Source organism: Camelus bactrianus, chromosome 7 (assembly GCF_048773025.1).
Source record: "Camelus bactrianus isolate YW-2024 breed Bactrian camel chromosome 7, ASM4877302v1, whole genome shotgun sequence".
NCBI lineage: Eukaryota > Metazoa > Chordata > Mammalia > Artiodactyla > Camelidae > Camelus > Camelus bactrianus.
Window position 1 is genome coordinate 61,435,028 of NC_133545.1, and position 18,681 is coordinate 61,453,708.

General features: G+C 37.6%; 1 protein-coding gene across 1 annotated transcript in view; it reads left to right on the top strand.

Annotated features, from left to right (window-relative positions):
* The window catches only part of BET1 (Bet1 golgi vesicular membrane trafficking protein), a 49,050-nt gene that overhangs the window by 25,881 nt on the left and 4,488 nt on the right, over positions 1-18,681 (top strand). The window contains exons 4-5 of the mRNA XM_074367480.1: positions 640-764; positions 3,421-3,477. Coding sequence (XP_074223581.1) covers positions 640-764; positions 3,421-3,477 — 182 coding nt within the window. The remainder of the gene's footprint in view (positions 1-639; positions 765-3,420; positions 3,478-18,681) is intronic.

Here is an 18,681-nt window from a genome sequence, read left to right on the forward strand (position 1 = left end):
TTCCAACTGTCTTATGTTTAAAAGGAGCAGATGCCAGTAAAGGACTCTCCCTTTGCCATGAGCTCCATCCCACTATATTATCCTTATGTTTTATTTATTATTTAATTATTTTATTTTGGTGGGGGGAGGTAACTAGGTTTATTTTTAGAGGAGTTACTGGGGATTGAACCCAGGACCTCATGCATGGTAAGCAAGCACTGTACCACTGGAGCTTATACCCTCCCCCCATCCCGCTATATTATCCTTTCTCCCTTTCCCTTCACAGCCAAGCTTCTTCCGTAGGTAGTTGATGTTAGTACTTTTAGATCTGTTAAAGGTTGTGTAGTTTTATGGAATAGGGAATGTATCCTGAGTATCCTTACATATCAGTGCCTGTTTCATTGTCTTGTGGGCAGTCAGTAAGCAGTCAATAAATGTGTTTTGAACTGAACTCAGTATTCTTTGCTTAAGAGATGGTATTAGAATTGTTCTGATCTCTATTTGGTTATGAATTTTTTAAGTTCATTTGGAGTGTGAATATTATAGACATACGTGCTGGTCTGCAACGCCCTCCAGGGGTCTTTTTCGGTTCTTTCCTGTCAAGATTTCCAAAGTGCCTTATTTTTTCTGTAACTCTGCTTGTGACTCTGATCCTTGCAGGAGAAGGAGTACCTCCTGGCAACTATGGGAACTATGGCTATCCTAACAGTGGGTACAGTGCCTGTGAAGAAGAAAATGAGAGACTCACAGAAAGTCTGAGAAGCAAAGTAAATGCCATAAAATCTGTAAGTGTATAACATATACTTCTTAATTTATGTATTTATATACATATATATTTTATACTTAGAAGTTCATAACTTTTATTGGTATCATACTAAGAAATACAGTTCCCCACATAGTGCAGTTCCCCAAAGTTAACAATTCAGAGACAATAAAGCAGCTATGGAACTAGATAGCCCAAATCACCTGACTACTTTCTACAACTGCCATTCACACCAGGGAAGGAAATTTCCAGGAGAAAGATGCTTTCTTCTAACAAGGCACCTAAATTATCAATATTTTAGCTTAGAAAAAAAATCGTTTAATCCTTTCCCTCTAAATGTTGTATTTTCTAATATTGCTTAGTTCGCAAATCAGTGTCTTTTGTTTAAAATGACCATGAAAAACAATACTCATTTCAGAATGTAACAGTCTCTGGGCTGAACACAATTCTATTTTCCAAAGACTAATGAAATGGCAAGTAAGTTTTAGCAACATGACTCAAAATTAGATACCATTTGAGCACAAGTTAGAAAATGTGGCCAATCAAAACATATGGTACACCTTTGTTTTTTAAACTGCAGCTGTTTTGGGTAGTGACAGTAACGTCCCAGAGCAGTCCTTCTTCCACCCCAAAGCAGCGCTGCTTCTGACTTTTCTTCCCGACTTGAAAGCTACAGATCTCAGTCTTTCATGTTTCTGCCTTTGTGCTTCATTCACATCAGCACCAAGTTCCAAGCTTCCTTCTTTTTTCTATTTCTATCACCTGGTTGTCTTAGGTGAACTGTTGAGAAAGCCTGTTAATCTGTCTGTTCCTAATTTTTTGCACGTTCTGGTCTGAGCTGCACCCTGTGACCACAGTTGTCTTTTTAGAGTAATTTTTTAAATTGCATCCTATGTTCCCAGTAGTCTTCATTGGCCTCACATGGTGTAAGAAATGAAGTTCACACTGTGTAGCGTGATCAAATAGGTTCTGCAGAGGTTGTCCCCAGCTTTTCAGACCTTACCTCCCACGCTTGCAGAATGTGGACGTGCTTTCTTTCTGCCAGACAAATGAGAGTGCTCCTGTGTCCTGTGCACGCTGTCATTCTCCTGCTCCCGTAACTGGAGCTTTGCTTTAGGTACCCCGTCCCCACTGACATTGGCTGAAGTCTTGCCCATCTGAAAGGCTCCTCCCCATTGCACCATCCCTTTTCTAGGCTTTACCTGATCACCACATAAAAGTGTCTTTTTCCTTATGAACATAAGACCATTTGTACCACTTTATAGTTCTTACTGTATAACGGTCTGCACTGGAATTATTTATGTGTAAAAGAAATTTACCAGAATGTAGGGTATTCTATTGTACTTATTTTTATATTCTACATAGCACTAACGTAATTCCTTACAGTTATATTGAGTTAGTACGTATTAAATAAAGGAATTATCGAAAGATAATTCTAACAGTGATTATTGTGATTGAGTCTGCGTTGAAATAAACATGTTATATATACACTTAGAGAGCATTCAGTAGAAGCTTACGTTGCCAAAACTTAGTTGGCATTTCATTAGTCTGTGGAAAACAGAATTGTATTCAGCCTGGAGACTATTACATTCTGAGATGAGTCAAAGTCATATTAAATCAAAAGGAGTTGATCTATGAACTAACCACTATTGTATAATGTTAATCACTTAGAAAACAAAACATTTAGAGGGAATTAAAAATTGAAAGATTTTTTTAAAAAATGTAACACTGATAATTTAGCCTCCTTTTTAAAAGAAAGCTTTTTCTTCCCTGAAAATGTCTTTCCTTGGCACGAATGACAGTTGTAGAACTAGGTGATTTGGGCTGTCTAGCTTTATAGTTGCTTTACTTTCTCTGAATTGCTAAATTTTGGGGAAAAGCTCATATTCTGATCTACAGAATTTTAGTATGTCTTTGTGTCAATATTATCCCATATGCTTTCCACATAAAGTAAGTTGAGGACAGTATTTGCAATGGTATGCCAAGGTTTTTAGTAGTGTATTTATTCAAATATCTTAGATGTGAAGCCTTTGATGAAATTGTCATGTAAAATATTAGATAGGTTTTGGTTTGAATAGCAGCTGTAATAATCATTTATAGTATTTCATTCAGATTCAGCCTCTTTCCTGCATAGATTCAAGATGTGGATAGCACTAACTCGTAATTTTTTTTTCTAATTTAGTATCATATAAAGAAAAATAGCTTTAGAACTTAAACAAGTAAGCAATTTAGGCATATACTCAAAGTTAATGTCACATTTCATTAGGAAAATACTACTTACATTTGGATCTGAATTGATAATACGGCAATTTGCATACATCTTTTAAAATGTAAAGGGGGAGAGATACAAACAAATGCTATTGTGTGAATAATAGAGAGAGAGAAAAAAGACTGCAAAGGTAAGAGAATCAGAAGTATGTACCAAAATTGAAAGATGGAATTGAATATTAAGATGAAATCAAAATGAAGAGCAGGGCATGTCCATAGTTGGGAAGGAATAGAAATTCTTAATTTTATTTCCCATTAATTTCAGTGGGAAAAGCATCAGAATAAGAGAGTATATTTTATATTTTTTGAATACAGTTTTATTTGAGAAAATGTTTATGCTTAGAGTGGCATTACTGTTTTTACTTTAACACTTAAATACATTTATATAATTATATGCTTTCTTTTTGCAGCTTTCTATTGAAATAGGCCATGAAGTTAAACATCAAAATAAATTATTAGCTGAAATGGTAAGTGGTTAAGATTTTAACTTTAACAAACTTGATCTGTTTATCTTTTTTTGTTAAGAGGGTTAACAAACTTGATCTGATGTTCTCAAATTTAGCCTGTTAATAAGGAATAAGTTTTAACTTTTATCCATATTGAAATAGATTTAAAAATCGTAAGTCTTGGATTCCTATCCATTTATTAATTGGTTTGAAATAGCTCTTGAGATTAATTCTTGCCATATTTTTTACATTTTGCGTCTTGCCTAACACATACAAGTAGGAGGAGGACGTGGGAGCCACTGTATCTTTAATCCTGTGTTTAGAAGCGCTGTTAGAGCTCAGGACAAATGACTGTTTTGAGCCTTGTTAAAGGTCTCAGTGGATATAGACTGCCAGGTAATCAAAAGCACTTTATATTCAACCAGCCAAATGTCTTTCACTTAATATAAACCTGTTTCTTTTGCTTGATCTCCTAAGGATCACTTTGAACAAGTCAGTAAGATTTGAACATAGTAACATTCCCAAGCCTTTTTCTCTAGTCTAAACAAGCTCAGTAACATACACCTTTTCTTGTTGGAGGCTCTTTCCATTCTCTAATGCTTATGTGGGATGTCGGACTCCTGAACCTTCCCTACTTTCTCGACATTCCTTTAATATTGTACTATTCAAAAAGAAACAGCACTGAAAGGAATCTCCTTGTGAAGGTCATGCATTAGGATCACTTGAGGAACTTTCTGAAAATATGTATACCTGGTTCTCACTCTAAGTATCCTACGTACCTCCCTCTATTTAGGGAGGGACCTAGGGATATGTATTTTGAAAAAAGCATCCGAGGTGATTCTGAGGTATAACCCCAGTAAGGTGATGCCTCATTCTAGTTTTGATTTGCATCTTTCTGATAATTAGCTATATTGAGCATCTTTTCATGGGCCCCAGTTGGCTACCTGTAATGTCTTCTTTAAAGAAGTGTATATTTAGAGATTTAGAAAAATGTTTTTGATATTAAGCTCTATGAGCTATTTGTATATTTGGGGTTTCTTTTATTTTATTGAAGTATAGTCAGTTGACAATATTGTGACAATTTCTGGTGTACAGAACAATACTTCAAACATACATCAATATAAATATATTTATGTTCATATTCTTCACCATAAATTACTGCAATATATTGAATATAGTTCCCTCTGCTATACAGTAGAAACTGGTTGTTTATCTATTTTATGTATATTAGTTACTATGTGGAAAAATTGAAACTGATGCCTTCCCCACCCTTTCCCCATTGGTAACACTAAGTTTGTTTTCTTTGTATATGAGACTGTTTCTGTTTGTAAATGAGTTTGGTTTTTTTAATTCCATTTATATGTGATATCAGATGGTATTTTTGTTTCCTTTTCTGGCTTAGTTAACTTAGAATGACAATCTCTGGGTCTAATACCGTGCTGTTTCGTAGCTCTGTAGTATGGTCTGAAGTCTGGGAGGGTTATTCCTCCAGCTTCATTCCTTTCCTTCAGTAATGCTTTGGCAATTCTGGGTCTCTTGTGATTCCATATAAATTTTACCACTATTTGTTCTAGTTCTGTGAAAAATGTCCTGGGTAAGTGGATAGGGATCACATAAAATGTGTAGATTGCTTTGGGTAGTATGGCCATTTTAAGAATATTAATTCTTCCAATCCAAGAACATGGGATATCTTTCCATTTCTTTAAGTCATCTTTAATTTCCTTGGTCAGTGTTCTGTAGTTCTCCGCATGTAAGTCTTTCACTTCCTCAAGGGTCAGATTTATTCCTAAGTATTTTATTTTGGGGGATGCAATTTTAAAAGGGATTGTTGCTTTATGTTCCTTTTCGGATATTTCATTGTTAGGGTAAAGAAATGCCACTGATTTCTGTATGTTAATCTTGTATCCTCCTACCTGGCAGAATTCTTTTTTTTTTTTTTTTAATTTTTTTTTTTAAGTTGAAGTACTGTCAGTTTACAATATTGTGTCAATTTCCATTGTACAGCACAATTCTTCAGTCATACGTGAATATATATATATTCATTTTCATATTTTTCACCCTAAGCTACTACAGGATATTGAAAATGTTTCCCTTTGTTGTACAGTATAAACTTTGTTAATCTATTTTATATGTACCACTCAGTATCTGCAAATCTCAAACTCCTAGTTTATCCCTTCCCACCCCCGTGGCATCCTGAAGTCTGTATTCTATGTCTGTGAGTCTTTTTCTGTTGTATATATAAGTGTATTTCTCTTTTTTTAAGATTCCACATATGAGTGATATCATATGGTATTTTCCTTTCTCTTTCTGGATAACTTCACTTTGAATGACAGACTCCATGTCCCTCCATGTTGCTGCAAATGGCGTTATTTTATTACTTTTTAGGGCTGAGTAGCATTCCATTGTATAAATAGACCACAGCGTCTTAATCCAGTCATGTGTCGATGGACATTTAGGCTCTTCCCATGTCTTGTCTATTGTAAATAGTGCTGCTGTGAACGTTGGGGTGGGTATATCTTTTTGAATTACGGTTCCCTCTGGATAGATGGCCAGGGTGGGATTGCTACGTCATGTGATAAGTGTATACATAGTCTTTTGAGGAATCTCCATGCGATTTTTTATAATGGCTGCACCAGACTACATTCCCACCCAGAGTGTAGGGGAGGGAAGGGGAGAAGTCCCTTTTCTGCACAGCCTCTCCAGCATTTATGGTTTGTGGACTTTTGAATGATGGCCATTCTGACTGGTGTGAGGTTGTAGTTTTGATTTGCGCTTCTCCAATCGTTAGCAATATTGAGCATTTTTTTCCTGTGCCTGTTGGCCCTTGGTATGTCTTCATTGGGGAATTGCTTGTTTAGGTCTTCTGCCCATTTTTGGATTGGGTTGTTTTTTCCTTATTAAGTTGTATGAGCTGTTTATATATTCTGGAAATTAAGCCCTTGTCAGTCTCATCTTTTGCCAGTATTTTCTCCCATTCCGTAGGTTGTCTTTTTGTTTTGCTTATGGTTTCCTTTGCTGTGCAAAAGCCTGTAAGTTAAATGAGGTCCCACTTGTTTATTTTTGCTTTTATTTTTATTGCCCGGGTAGACTGCCCTAGGAGAACACTGCTGAGATTTATGTCAGAGAATGTTTTGCCTATGTTTTCTTCTGAGAGGGTTATAGTGTCTTGGCTTACGTTTAGGTCTTTAAGCCATTCTGAGGTTTTGTGTGTGCGTGGGCATGGGGGTATTAAGGAGTATTCTTAACTTCATTGATTTATGTGCTGCTGTCCAATTTTCCCAACACCATTTGCTGAAGAGACTGTCTTTACTCCACTGTATGTTCTTGCCTCCTTTGTCAAAGAGTAATTGACCAAAAGTTGGTGGGTTTATTTCTGGGCTCTCTGTTCTGTTCCACTGATCCATATGTCTGTTTTTGTACCAATGCCATGCTGTTTCTTAGCTCTGTAGTAAGGTCTGAAGTCTGGGAGGGTTATTCCTCCAGCTTCATTCCTTTCCTTCAGTAATGCTTTGGCAATTCTGGGTCTCTTGTGATTCCATATAAATTTTACCACTATTTGTTCTAGTTCTGTGAAAAATGTCCTGGGTAAGTGGATAGGGATCACATAAAATGTGTAGATTGCTTTGGGTAGTATGGCCATTTTAAGAATATTAATTCTTCCAATCCAAGAACATGGGATATCTTTCCATTTCTTCAAGTCATCTTTAATTTCCTTAGTGTTCTGTAGTTCTCCGCATGTAAGTCTTTCACTTCCTCAAGGGTCAGATTTATTCCTAAGTATTTTATTTTGGGGGATGTAATTTTAAAAGGGATTGTTGCTGTACGTTCCTTTTCGGATATTTCATTGTTAGTGTAAAGAAATGCCACTGGTTTGTATATGTTAACCTAGTATCCTGCTACCTGGCCAAATTCTTTCATTAGCTCTAGTATTTTTTGTATATAGCCTTTAGGGTTTCCTGTATGTTGTATCATGTCATCTGCATATAATGACAGTTTTTCCTCTTCTCTTCCATTGTGCATCCCTTTTGTTTCTTTTCCTGGTCTGATTGCTGTGGCTTGGATTTCCAGTACTTTATTTAATAGAAGTGGTGAGAGTGAGCATCTTTGTCTTATTTGTGATCTTAGCACCAAAGCTTTCAGCTTTTCATCATTGCGTATGATATTAGCTGTGAGCTTTTGATATATCTCCTTCATTATGTTGAGGTAGGCTCCCCCAAGCCCACTTTCTGGAGAGCTTTTTCATTCATTCTGTTGAATTTTATCAGGAGCTTTTTCTGCATCTATTGAGATGACAGTATGTTTTTATTTAATTTGTTAATGTAGTTGATCACATTGATTGATTTTCAGATATTAAAAATATTCTTGCATCCCTGGGATAAATCCCACTTGATCATGGTGTAGGATCCTTTTCTTTTCTTTTCTTTTCCTTTTTGCAATTGAGGTTCAGGTGATTGTACGTGTTACCTTGCACATGCTAAATCACTGAGCTATATACCCACTCCTTTATGATCCTTTTAATATTTAGTTGTTGTCAGTTTGCTAGTATACTGTTGAGGATTTTTGCATCTCTGTTCTTAAGTGATACTGGCCTGTAATTTTGTTTTTTGGTGGTATCTTTCTTTGGTTTGGTATCAGGGTGATGGTAGCCTCATTGAATGAGTTCAAGTATTCCTTCCTCGGCAGTTTTTTGGAATAGTTTCCAAATGACAGGTGTTAACTCTTCTCTAAATGTTTGGTAGGAGTCGTTTGTGAAGCCACCTAATTCTGGACTTCTGTTTGTTGGGCGTTTAACTGATTCAGTTTCAGTAGTGCTGACTGGTCTGTTCATATTTTCTATTCATGATTCAGTCTTTGGAGATTGTACCTTTCTATGAATTTGGACAATTTTTCTAGGATTTCCATTTTATTGCTGTATAGTTGCTCATAGTAGTCTCTTATGATACTTTGTTATTTCTTTGGTGTCAGCTGTGACTTTTTAATTTCTGAATTTATTTCAGGTTTTTCCCCTTTTTTGTTGGTGAGTCTGGCTAAAGGTTTATCAGTTTTGTTTATCTTTTCCCAAACAAGCTTTCAGTTGCATTGATTCTTTTGTTTTTTTTATGTCTCTATTTCATTTATTTTTTTTCTGATTTCTTTCCTTCTACAAACTCTTTTTAATTAATTAACTTATTTATTTTAACACTTTTTGTTGATTTATAATCATTTTACAATGTTGTGTCAAATTCCAGTGTAGAGCAGTTTTTCAATTATACATGAACATATATATATTCATTGTCACATTCCTTTCTCTGTGAGCTACCATAAGATCTTGTATATATTTCCCTGTGCTATACAGTATAATCTTGTTTATCTATTCTACAATTTTGAAATCCCAGTCTATCTCTTCCCACCCCCCACCCCCTTGGCAACCACAGATCTGTATTCTATGTCTATGAGTCTATTTCTGTTCTGTATTTATGCTTTTTTTTTTTTTTAGATTCCATAGAGTCATCTCATATGGTATTTTTCTTTCTCTTTCTGGCTTACTTCACTTAGAATGACATTCTCCAGGAGCATCCATGTTGCTGCAAATGGCATTATGTTGTCGGTTTTTATGACTGAGTAGTATTCCATTGTATAAATATACCACTTCTTTATCCAGTCATATGTTGATGGACATTTAGGCTGTTTCCATGTCGTGGCTATTGTAAATAGTGCTGCTATGAACATTGGGGTGCAGGTGTCATCCTGAAGTAGGGTTCCTTCTGGATATAAGCCCAGGAGCGGGATTCCTGGGTCATATGGTAAGTCTATTCTTAGTCTTTTGAGGAATCTCCATACTGTTTTCCACAGTGGCTGCACCAAACTGCATTCCCACCAGCAGTGAAGGAGGGTTCCCCTTTCTCCACAGCCTCTCCAGCATTTGTCATTTGTAGACTTTTGAATGACGGCCATTCTGACTGGTGTGAGGTGATACCTCATTGTAGTTTTGATTTGCATTTCTCTGATAATTAGTGATATTGAGCATTTTTTCATGTGCCTATTTGTATGTCTTCCTTGGAGAATTGCTTGTTTAGGTCTTCTGCCCATTTTTGGATTGGGTTGTTTGTTTTTTTCTTATTAAGTCGTATGAGCTGCTTATATATTCTGGAGATCAAGTCTTTGTCGGTTTCATTTGCAAAACTTTTCTCCCATTCCGTAGGTTGTCTTTTTGTTTTACTTATGGTTTCCTTGGCTGTGCAGAAGCTTGTAAGTTTCTTTAGGTCCCATTTGTTTATTCTTGCTTTTATGTCTTCTAGGAGAAAATATTTGAGAATTCTGTCCGATAATGTTTTGCCTATATTTTCTTCTAGGAGGTTTATTGTATCTTGTCTTATGTTTAAGTCTTGATCCATTTTGAGTTTACTTTTGTGTGGTGTAAGGGAGTGTTCTAGCTTCATTGCTTTACATGCTGCTGTCCAGTTTTGCCAACACCATTTGCTGAAGAGACTGTCTTTATTCCATTGTATATTCTTGCCTCCTTCGTCGAAGATGAGTTGACCAAAAGTTTGTGGGTTCGTTTCTGGGCTCTCTATTCTGTTCCATTGGTCTATATGTCTGTTTTTGTACCAATACCATGCTGTCTTGATGACTGTAGCTCTATAGTATTGTCTGAAGCCTGGGAGAGTTATTCCTCCAGCCTCTTTCTTTCTCTTCAGTAATGCTTTGGCAATTCTAGGCCTTTGATGGTTCCATATAAATTTTATTATGATTTGTTCTAGTTCTGTGAAATATGTCCTGGGTAATTTGATAGGGATTGCATTAAATCTGTAGATTGCCTTGGGCAGTGTGACCATTTTAACAATATTGATTCTTCCAATCCAAGAGCATGGGATATCTTTCCATTTTTTAAATTCTTCTTTAATTTCCTTCATCAATGGTTTATAGTTTTCTGTGTATAATTTTTTCACCTCCATGGTTAGATTTACTCCCAGATATTTTATTACTTTGGGTGCTATTTTAAAGGGGATTGATTCTTTACTTTCTTTTTCTGTGGATTCATTGTTAGTGTAAAGAAATGCAACTAATTTTTGAACGTTAGTTTTGTAACCTGCTACCTTGCTGAATTCTTCGATCAGCTCTAGTAGTTTTTGTGTGGACCTTTTAGGGTTTTCTATATATAGCATCATGTCATCTGCATATAGTGACACTTTTACCTCTTCTTTTCCAGTTTGGATCCCTTTTATTTCTCTCTCTTGCCTGAATGCTGTGGCTAGAACTTCCAAGACTATGTTGAATAGGAGTGGTGATAGTGGGCATCCTTGTCTTGTCCCAGATTTTAGTGGGAAGCTTTTGAGTTTTTCACTGTTGAGTACTATGCTGGTTGTAGGTTTGTCATATATAACTTTTATGATGTTGAGATATGTTCTCTGTATACCCACTTTGGTGAGAGTTTTTATCATAAATGGGTGTTGAATTTTATCAAATGCTTTCTCTGCATCTATTGAGATGATCATGTGGTTTTTGTCCTTTCTCTTGTTGATGTGATGTATTACATTGATTGATTTGTGTATGTTGAACCACCCTTGTGTCCCTGGGATGAACCCCACTTGGTCATGATGTATAATCTTTTTTACGTGTTGTTGGATTCTATTTGCTAATATTTTGGTGAGGATTTTGGAGTCTATGTTCATCAGTGATATTGGCCTATAATTCTCTTTTTTGGTGGTGTCTTTGCCTGGTTTTGGTATCAGGGTAATGGTGGCTTCATAGAATGAGTTTGGGAGTATTCCCTCCTTTTCAATCGTCTGGAAGAGTTTGAGAAGGACTGGTATGAGTTCTCTGTATGTTTGGTAGAAATCCCCGGTGAAGCCGTCTGGTCCTAGACTTTTATTTGTAGGGAGGTTTTTTAATTGCTATTTCGATTTCATTTCTAGTGATCGGTTTGTTCAAGTGGTCAGTTTCTTCTTGATTCAGTCTCAGTGAACAGTATGTTTCCAGAAACTTGTCCATCTCCTCTAGGTTATCCAGTTTGGTTCCATATAGTTTTTCATAATATTCTCGTATGATATTCTGTGTTTCTATTTTATTTGTTGTAATTTCTCCATTTTCCTTTCTTAATTTGCTAATTTGTGCTCTCTCTTTTTTCTTCTTTGTGAGTTTGGCCAGAGGTTTGTCGATTTTATTTACTTTTTAAAAAAACCAGCTTTTGGTTTGGTTGATTTTTTCTATGGTCTTGTTAATCTCTGTTGTATTTATTTCCTCTCTAATCTTTATAATTTCCTTCCTTCTGCTGCCTTTCGGAGCTTTTCTTCTTTTCCTAGTTCATTCAGCTGGTGGGTTAAATTGTTTATTTGAGATTGTTCTTCTTTTTTGAGGAAGGCCTGTATCGCTATAAACTTCCCTCTTAGCACTGCCTTTGCTGTGTCTCATAGATTTTGAGTGGTTGTGCTTTCATTGTCATTTGTTTCAAGGTATTTTTTAATTTCAGCTTTGATTTCCTCATTGACCCATTGTTTTTTTAATAACATATTGTTTAATTTCCATGCTTTCCTTTTTTTCTCCTTTGTTTCTCTGTTGTTGATTTCTAGTTTCATGGCATTGTGGTCAGTAAAGATGCTTGAAATAATTTCTATCTTCTTAAAATTGTTGAGGTTTCTTTTGTGCCCAAGTACATGATCAATCCTGGAAAATGTTCCATGTGCACTTGAAAAGAATGTATATCCTATTTTGGGGGGTGTAATGCTCTGAAAATAGCCACCAAATCTAATTTTTCTATTGTATTATTTAATCTCTCTGTTGCCTTATTTATTTTCTGTCTGGAAGATCTGTCTAGTGATGTTAATGCGGTGTTAAAATCTCCAACTATGTTTGTATTCCCATCAGTATCCCCCTTTATCTCTGTTAGTAATTGTTCTATGTACTTAGGTGCTCCCTTATTGGGTGCATATATATTAACGAGTGTAATATCCTCATCTTGTATCACTCCTTTAATCATTATAAAATGTCCTTCTTTATCTTTCTTTATGGCCTTTGTTTTAAAGTCTGTTTTGTCTGAAATCAGTACTGCAACACCTGCTTTTTTGGCTTTTCCATTTGCATGGAATATCCTTTTACGTCCTTTCACTCTCAATCTATATGTGTCCTTCTCCCTAAAGTGGGTCTCTTGTATGCAGCATATTGAAGGTTCTTGCTTTATTATCCAGTCTGCCACTCTGTGTCTTTTGACTGGACCATTTAGTCCATTAACATTTACAGTAATTAATGATAGATGTGTGTTTATTGCCATTTTGAACTTATCTTTGCAGTTGATTTGGTATTTCCTCTTTGTTCCTTTCTTCTTCTTTTTGTGGTTTGGTAATTTTCCTTTGTGTTATCATGGATTTTATTTAGTTTTTGTGACTCCCTTGTAAGTTTTTGGCTTGTGGTTACCCTTTTTCGTAAATCTATTAGCCCATTACTATAACTGGTTTTTTTAATTTATTTTTTAACATTTTTTATTGATTTATAATCATTTTACAATATTGTGTCAAATTCCAGTGTTCAGCACAATTTTTCAGTCATACATGGACATACACACACTCATTGTCACATTTTTTTCTCTGTGAGCTACCATAACATTTTGTGTATATTTCCCTGTGCTATACAGTATAATCTTGTTTATCTGTTCTACAATTTTGAAATCCCAGTCTATCCCTTCCCACCCTCCGCCCCCCTGGCAACCACAAGTCTGTATTCTCTGTCTATGAGTCTATTTCTGTCCTTTATTTACGCTTTATTTTTGTTTGTTTGTTTTTGTTTTTTAGATTCCACATATGAGCGATCTCATATGGTATTTTTCTTTCTCTTTCTGGCTTACTTCACTTAGAATGACATTCTCCAGGAGCATCCATGTTGCTGCAAATGGCATTATGTTGTCAGTTTTTATGGCTGAGTAGTATTCTATTGTATAAATATACCACATCTTCTACTATAACTGTTTTTATTAAAATGATAGTAACATGATCTCAAACCCATCCTACTGAGAACAAAAAATTTTTAAAAGAAAGGAAAAAAAATCTATATTTCCCTGCCTCCCTCTCCCACTCTCAATGATTTGTATGTCTTCTTTTGTAATTTCATGTTTATTTGTAATTCATGCGTTATCACCTTTCCAGTTGTGAGTTTCTCATTTCTGTAGCATCCTGCTGCTTTTCTATTTAGACCTTTCAATATTTCTTTTAGCATGGATTTAGAGTTGCTAAACTCCTGCAGCTTTTTCTTGTCTGTGAAATTCTTTCTCTCTCCTTCTATCCTAAAGGATAGCCTTGCTGGATAGAGTATCCTAGGCTGCGTCTTTTTTTCATTCAGGATTTTGAATATATCTTGCCACTCCTTTCTGGCCTGTAGTGTTTTTGTAGAGAAATCAGCTGAGAGCCTTATGGGGGTTCCCTTGTAACTCACTCTTTGCTTTTCTCTTGCTGCCTTTAGAATCATTTCTTTATCCTTGACTCTGGCCATCTTGATTATGATATGTCTTGGTGTGGGTCTATTTGGGTTCTTCCTGTTTGGGACCCTCTGAGCCTCCTGTACTTGGATATGTGATTCATTCTTTAAGTTTGGGAAGTTTTCAGTCATGATTTCTTCAAAAACCTTTTCAATCCCCTTTGATCTTTCTTCCCCTTCTGGGACTCCTATTATGCAAAGATTGGCATGCTTTATATTATCCCATAGGTCCCTTATGCTATTTTCATTTGTTTTTATTTGTTTATCTTGTAGCTCTTCTGATTGGGTGCTTTCTTTTGTCCTGTCTTCTAGGTCACTAATTCGTTCCTCTGCATTATCTAGTTGGCTTTGCACAGCTTTTAGATCATTCCTCATCTCAGTCAATGAGTTCACCCATTCTACTTGGCTCTTCTTTATAGCTTCCATTTCATTTTTGACATTTTATATCTCTAAACACTATCTCTTTTAGTTCTTTCAGCACTTTGATCACTCCTTTTTTGAAATCTTGATCTAGTAGGCTATCGATGTCTATCTCATTGATAATTCTTTCAGGGGATTTCTCTTGTTCTTTTAATTGGGAATGGTTTCTCTGCTTCATCTTGCTCATACCTCTCTGGCACTGTGATGTATGAGTATCAGTTATCTATTGTGGTCCTTAAGGAGTTTATCTAATGCCTATGTAGGAATAAGACTTAGGAAAAAAAGAAAAAAGAGAGAAAGAATTTTAAAAGAAGGGAGAAAAAAAGGTTTGAAAACAGTATATAATGAATAATAGAAGAGCAAGTTGAAGCAGAATAGCAATCGGGTTGAGATGTCCTTTTAAAACCTTTAAAAAGGGAAATGATGAAAAGATGTATTTGAAACCTGTGTCTAATCAATAACAGGACATCAAAACCCAAGAGAAATAAAAATGAATTAAGAAATAAAAATTAAGAGGGTAATAGAAAATACAACAGGTAGAAACAGATTTTAAAAAATTTTTTAAAGGGTGGGGTGGGGTCGGTGTTCTGGAGACTGTGTGCTCTTAATGCGAAGTCTTTGTGTCTTCGTCCTGTTTTGGAAGCTCAGCTTGCTGTTTCCAGAGGCCCTCCGTTGGCACCCTAGTCTGTGCTGCTCCCAGTGCCTGTCGGCAAGCAGATCGCACCCCCTCCCACCACTGGGTCGGGTGCAGCTCTCTTTTGCTGTGGGCGGGCGGGTCACTGCCCCTCCCAGTGCCGCAGTCAGATGTTGCAGACTGGCCGGGTAGGAGGGCGCGTCGCGCCCCCTCCCAGCACTGCGGTCAGGGGCTGCATTCCTGCACCTGCCCTCTCCCGGCGCCTGTCGCTCCGCTGCTCTGTGCCACTGCACGCTCCGCAGGCGGGCTCGAGGAAGACCTAGGAACAGCCTTGTCCCTGCTCCGGGCCAGAACCCAGCTCCTTGTCTTGGCGGACCAAGTTCTCTGAGGGACCAGGATGGAAGGATCCTATCTGCCTTGGGCTGTAGACAAGTCTCTGGCCCTTGAGGCTGCTAAGCCCTTAGCACCCGGGCGGGGGCGAAACCTGCGTCTGCACCTAAGTGCTGGAGGATATGGCGGCTGTGCCTGAGCCCCTCTTCACCCGAAAACTTTCCGCGGGTTTTCAGAGATGGGGGTATGCACCCTTCCCCCCGGGGCACATCAGCCTGTTGTTTTATGGAGGGCCCAGGTTGTTCTGCCCTGTGCACCCACAGCCACTGCGCGCAGCCCCCTGCAGTCCCCCGGGGCTGCCTCAACGCAGTCACCTCCCTGTCCTCCGCCTGGCTCCGGCAGCATGTCCCGGCCCCCAGCTGCCAGGCCGCGTCTCGGGCTGGGTGTCGCGGGGACCCTCGGTGCCCGTTTAACTTAGTTCTGTCGGTCAAGGGCTGCTCTGTACAGATCCGAGCCTCAGAGGCTCCCCCTCCGTCCCGCTGGCCTCTCAGTTGGAGAGGGGAGACCCAGCGAGCGAGCGCCAGTCCTCCTTTGCTGCTCCCTCCCTGCGGGACCCGTCCCGCTCTGCTTTGCCTTTTCTTCTTTCCTTTTCTTCTACCAGATTTTTGGCGTCTCTATCTTTTGAAGAGGGCGATGTTCTGTCAAGAGTTCTGCAGGTGCTTTGGTTGGCTGAGTGGGTCTGTGGATGTGAGCCTTGGTGCATCTGTGGGAGAGGGTGAGCTACGAGTGTCCGTCTACTCCACCATCTTCTCTGTTCCTCCTTTTATGAACTTTGGGTTTTGTTTGTTCTTATTTTGCTTGGTGCTTTAAATGTAAAGTTAGGTTGCTTGGGATTTTTCTTGTTTCCTGAAGTAAGCTTATATCTATAAATTTCCCTATTAGAACTGCTTTTGCTGCATCCCATAGGTTTTGGATTGTTGTTTTTTGTTTTTTATTTATCTCTAAGTATTTTTTTTCATTTCTTCAGTAATCCATTGGTTTAGTAGCAAAAAATTTAGCATCCAAGTGTTTGTTTCTTGCAGTTTTCTTGTAGTTGAGTTGTAATCTCATAGTGTTCTGGTCAGAAAATACTCTAGACATAATTTCAATTTTCTTATATTTCTGAGGCTTGCTTTGTGACCCAGCATGTGACCTAACCTGTAGGATGTTTCTTGTACACTTGAAAAGAATGTGTGTTCTGCTACTTTCAGATGGGATGCTCTAGAAATATGGATTAAATACATCTGACTAATGTGTTATTTAAAGGCCTGTTTCCTTATTTTCTATCTGGATGATTTATCCATTGATGTGGGGGGTGGGTGTTAAGTCCCCCACTATTCTTGTGTTACTCTCAATTTCTCCCTTTATGTCCGTTAACATTTGCCTTATGTATTGAGGTGCACTTAGGTTGATAGAATTTTAAGTATCTATCTTCTTCCTAGATTTATCTCTTATGTAGTGTCCTTCTTTGTCTCTTCTAACAGTCTTTATTTTAAAGCCTGTTTTGTCTGATGTAAGTATTACCCTCGTTTTCTTTTGATTGCCATTTGTGTGGAATGCCTTTTTCCATCTCCTCACTTTCAGTCTCTCTCTCTCTCTAGGTCTGAAGTTAATCTCTTGTAGGCAGAAAATACACAGGTATTGTTTTTGTATCCATTCAGCCAGTTTGTCTTAAATCAGTTTACATTTAAGATTATAGATATGTACTTACTGCCATTTTTAATTGTTCTTTACCTTTTATTCTTCTGTTTTCCTTTGTAATCTGGTAACCTTTTAGTGCTATGTTTGGATTCCTTTTCTGTGAGTCTATTACAGATTTCTGGTTTCCGATTACCATGAGGTTTTGGTATAGGTGGCTGTGAATGATTAAAATTAAGAAATCAGTAACTGAAAAGGAATTTTAAATATCCTACATTTATACTCTTCTCCCTTCATAATTATTTGTTTTGACATCATATTCTTGAATACTCAAGGATATACAGGCTCCTGAATGGATTAAACACAGAAAATACCATTAAAAATGTAGTATAATAATATTAACTTACTTAAAAATGTACATATGGAGAATAGGTGAATGAAAAAATAGTCAATGTGAGAAAGAAATGTAAATTTTTATTTGAGCCAATTTTGAGGATTATTTGAGCCAAATATGAAGATTATATCCCAGGAAGAACATCTCAGAAAGCTGAGAACTGTTCCACCAGTTAGATAAATTTTTCTGAGACAGAGAGCTGTAAATCAAATGACATGTTTAGTGACAATTTACATGATCCGCATCTAAGTATCCCTGTGGGTCATGTGACCAAGAAGGAATGTTCTCTCTCAGGGAATTGCCTTGGTGCTGCCAGGAGAATGCTGCTTTTTATGGTTGAGCAGGTATTCCTGTGGAGGTGGGGTGCATAGTGCACAGCGAGGGGAGAGAAGAGGCTAAAGGGCAGAGAATTTTTAAAATTTTTCATGTCTTGCCATAAAATAGGGATTTTGTTTCAGTTTCTCCTTGTTGATTGATAATCTTTCCATAGAAAACATTAGGTGATCAAATGATTGGCCTTTCAAAACTAGGCTGGCTGCTTGCCTGATCCAGTGTCCCCCATGTCCCTCAGTGCCCTATCCTCTTTTTGGGGGGTTATACTAGCAGAATGTTCGGCAAGGATTGACAGCCAGTTCTCCTTGAGTGTGCATTTTGTGTATGCCCATTCTTTTATAGAGAAATAAAAAGATGATTTGTAGCTTCCTTAATCTAGTATGAGTAGATGAAGCACAGCGTTAGGAGGCAAGAACCTATCACCTTGTAAATTCCACAAACCCTAAGTCACAGGGGTAGTAGGAGTGACTGTCATTAGCAAAGATTTAAGCCAAAATCCTCCTGAACCAAACTATTTCCTAGTATTTCCCCTAAACTCGAAGGAAGATTGTTCAGAGCAGAAATTTGACTCTTCATGGGTTATGAGTGAACAGATTTTGTGGTCAGACCATTGGAAAAGTGATAGAAGCCAGCGTGCCCACACTAAAGGCCGACTGACAGGGGCCGTTTCCAAGGCTGCCTGTAAGTGACCTTGTGCCCAAGGGAACCAACTGTGCATCTTCCTAACCAAGGTAATTAACTTGGTCTGTATATCCATTGGGTCCTCTTAGGAGTTACCCAATATTCAACATCTAATTTGAAGGACTATTTACGGCCAGAACGAGTATCATTAATTGGCTGGGTAAAAGGGGGTCTCACTTAGTGATACTGGCAGTGCACAGTGCTAGGCTTGCTTTCTTTCAAAATAAAATTTCTAAGGACCACCCAGTTAGAGCCTTGGGGAGGTAATGTCCACCAGGGGAACCTGGGTGTGCTGGACATATGTAATTGACCA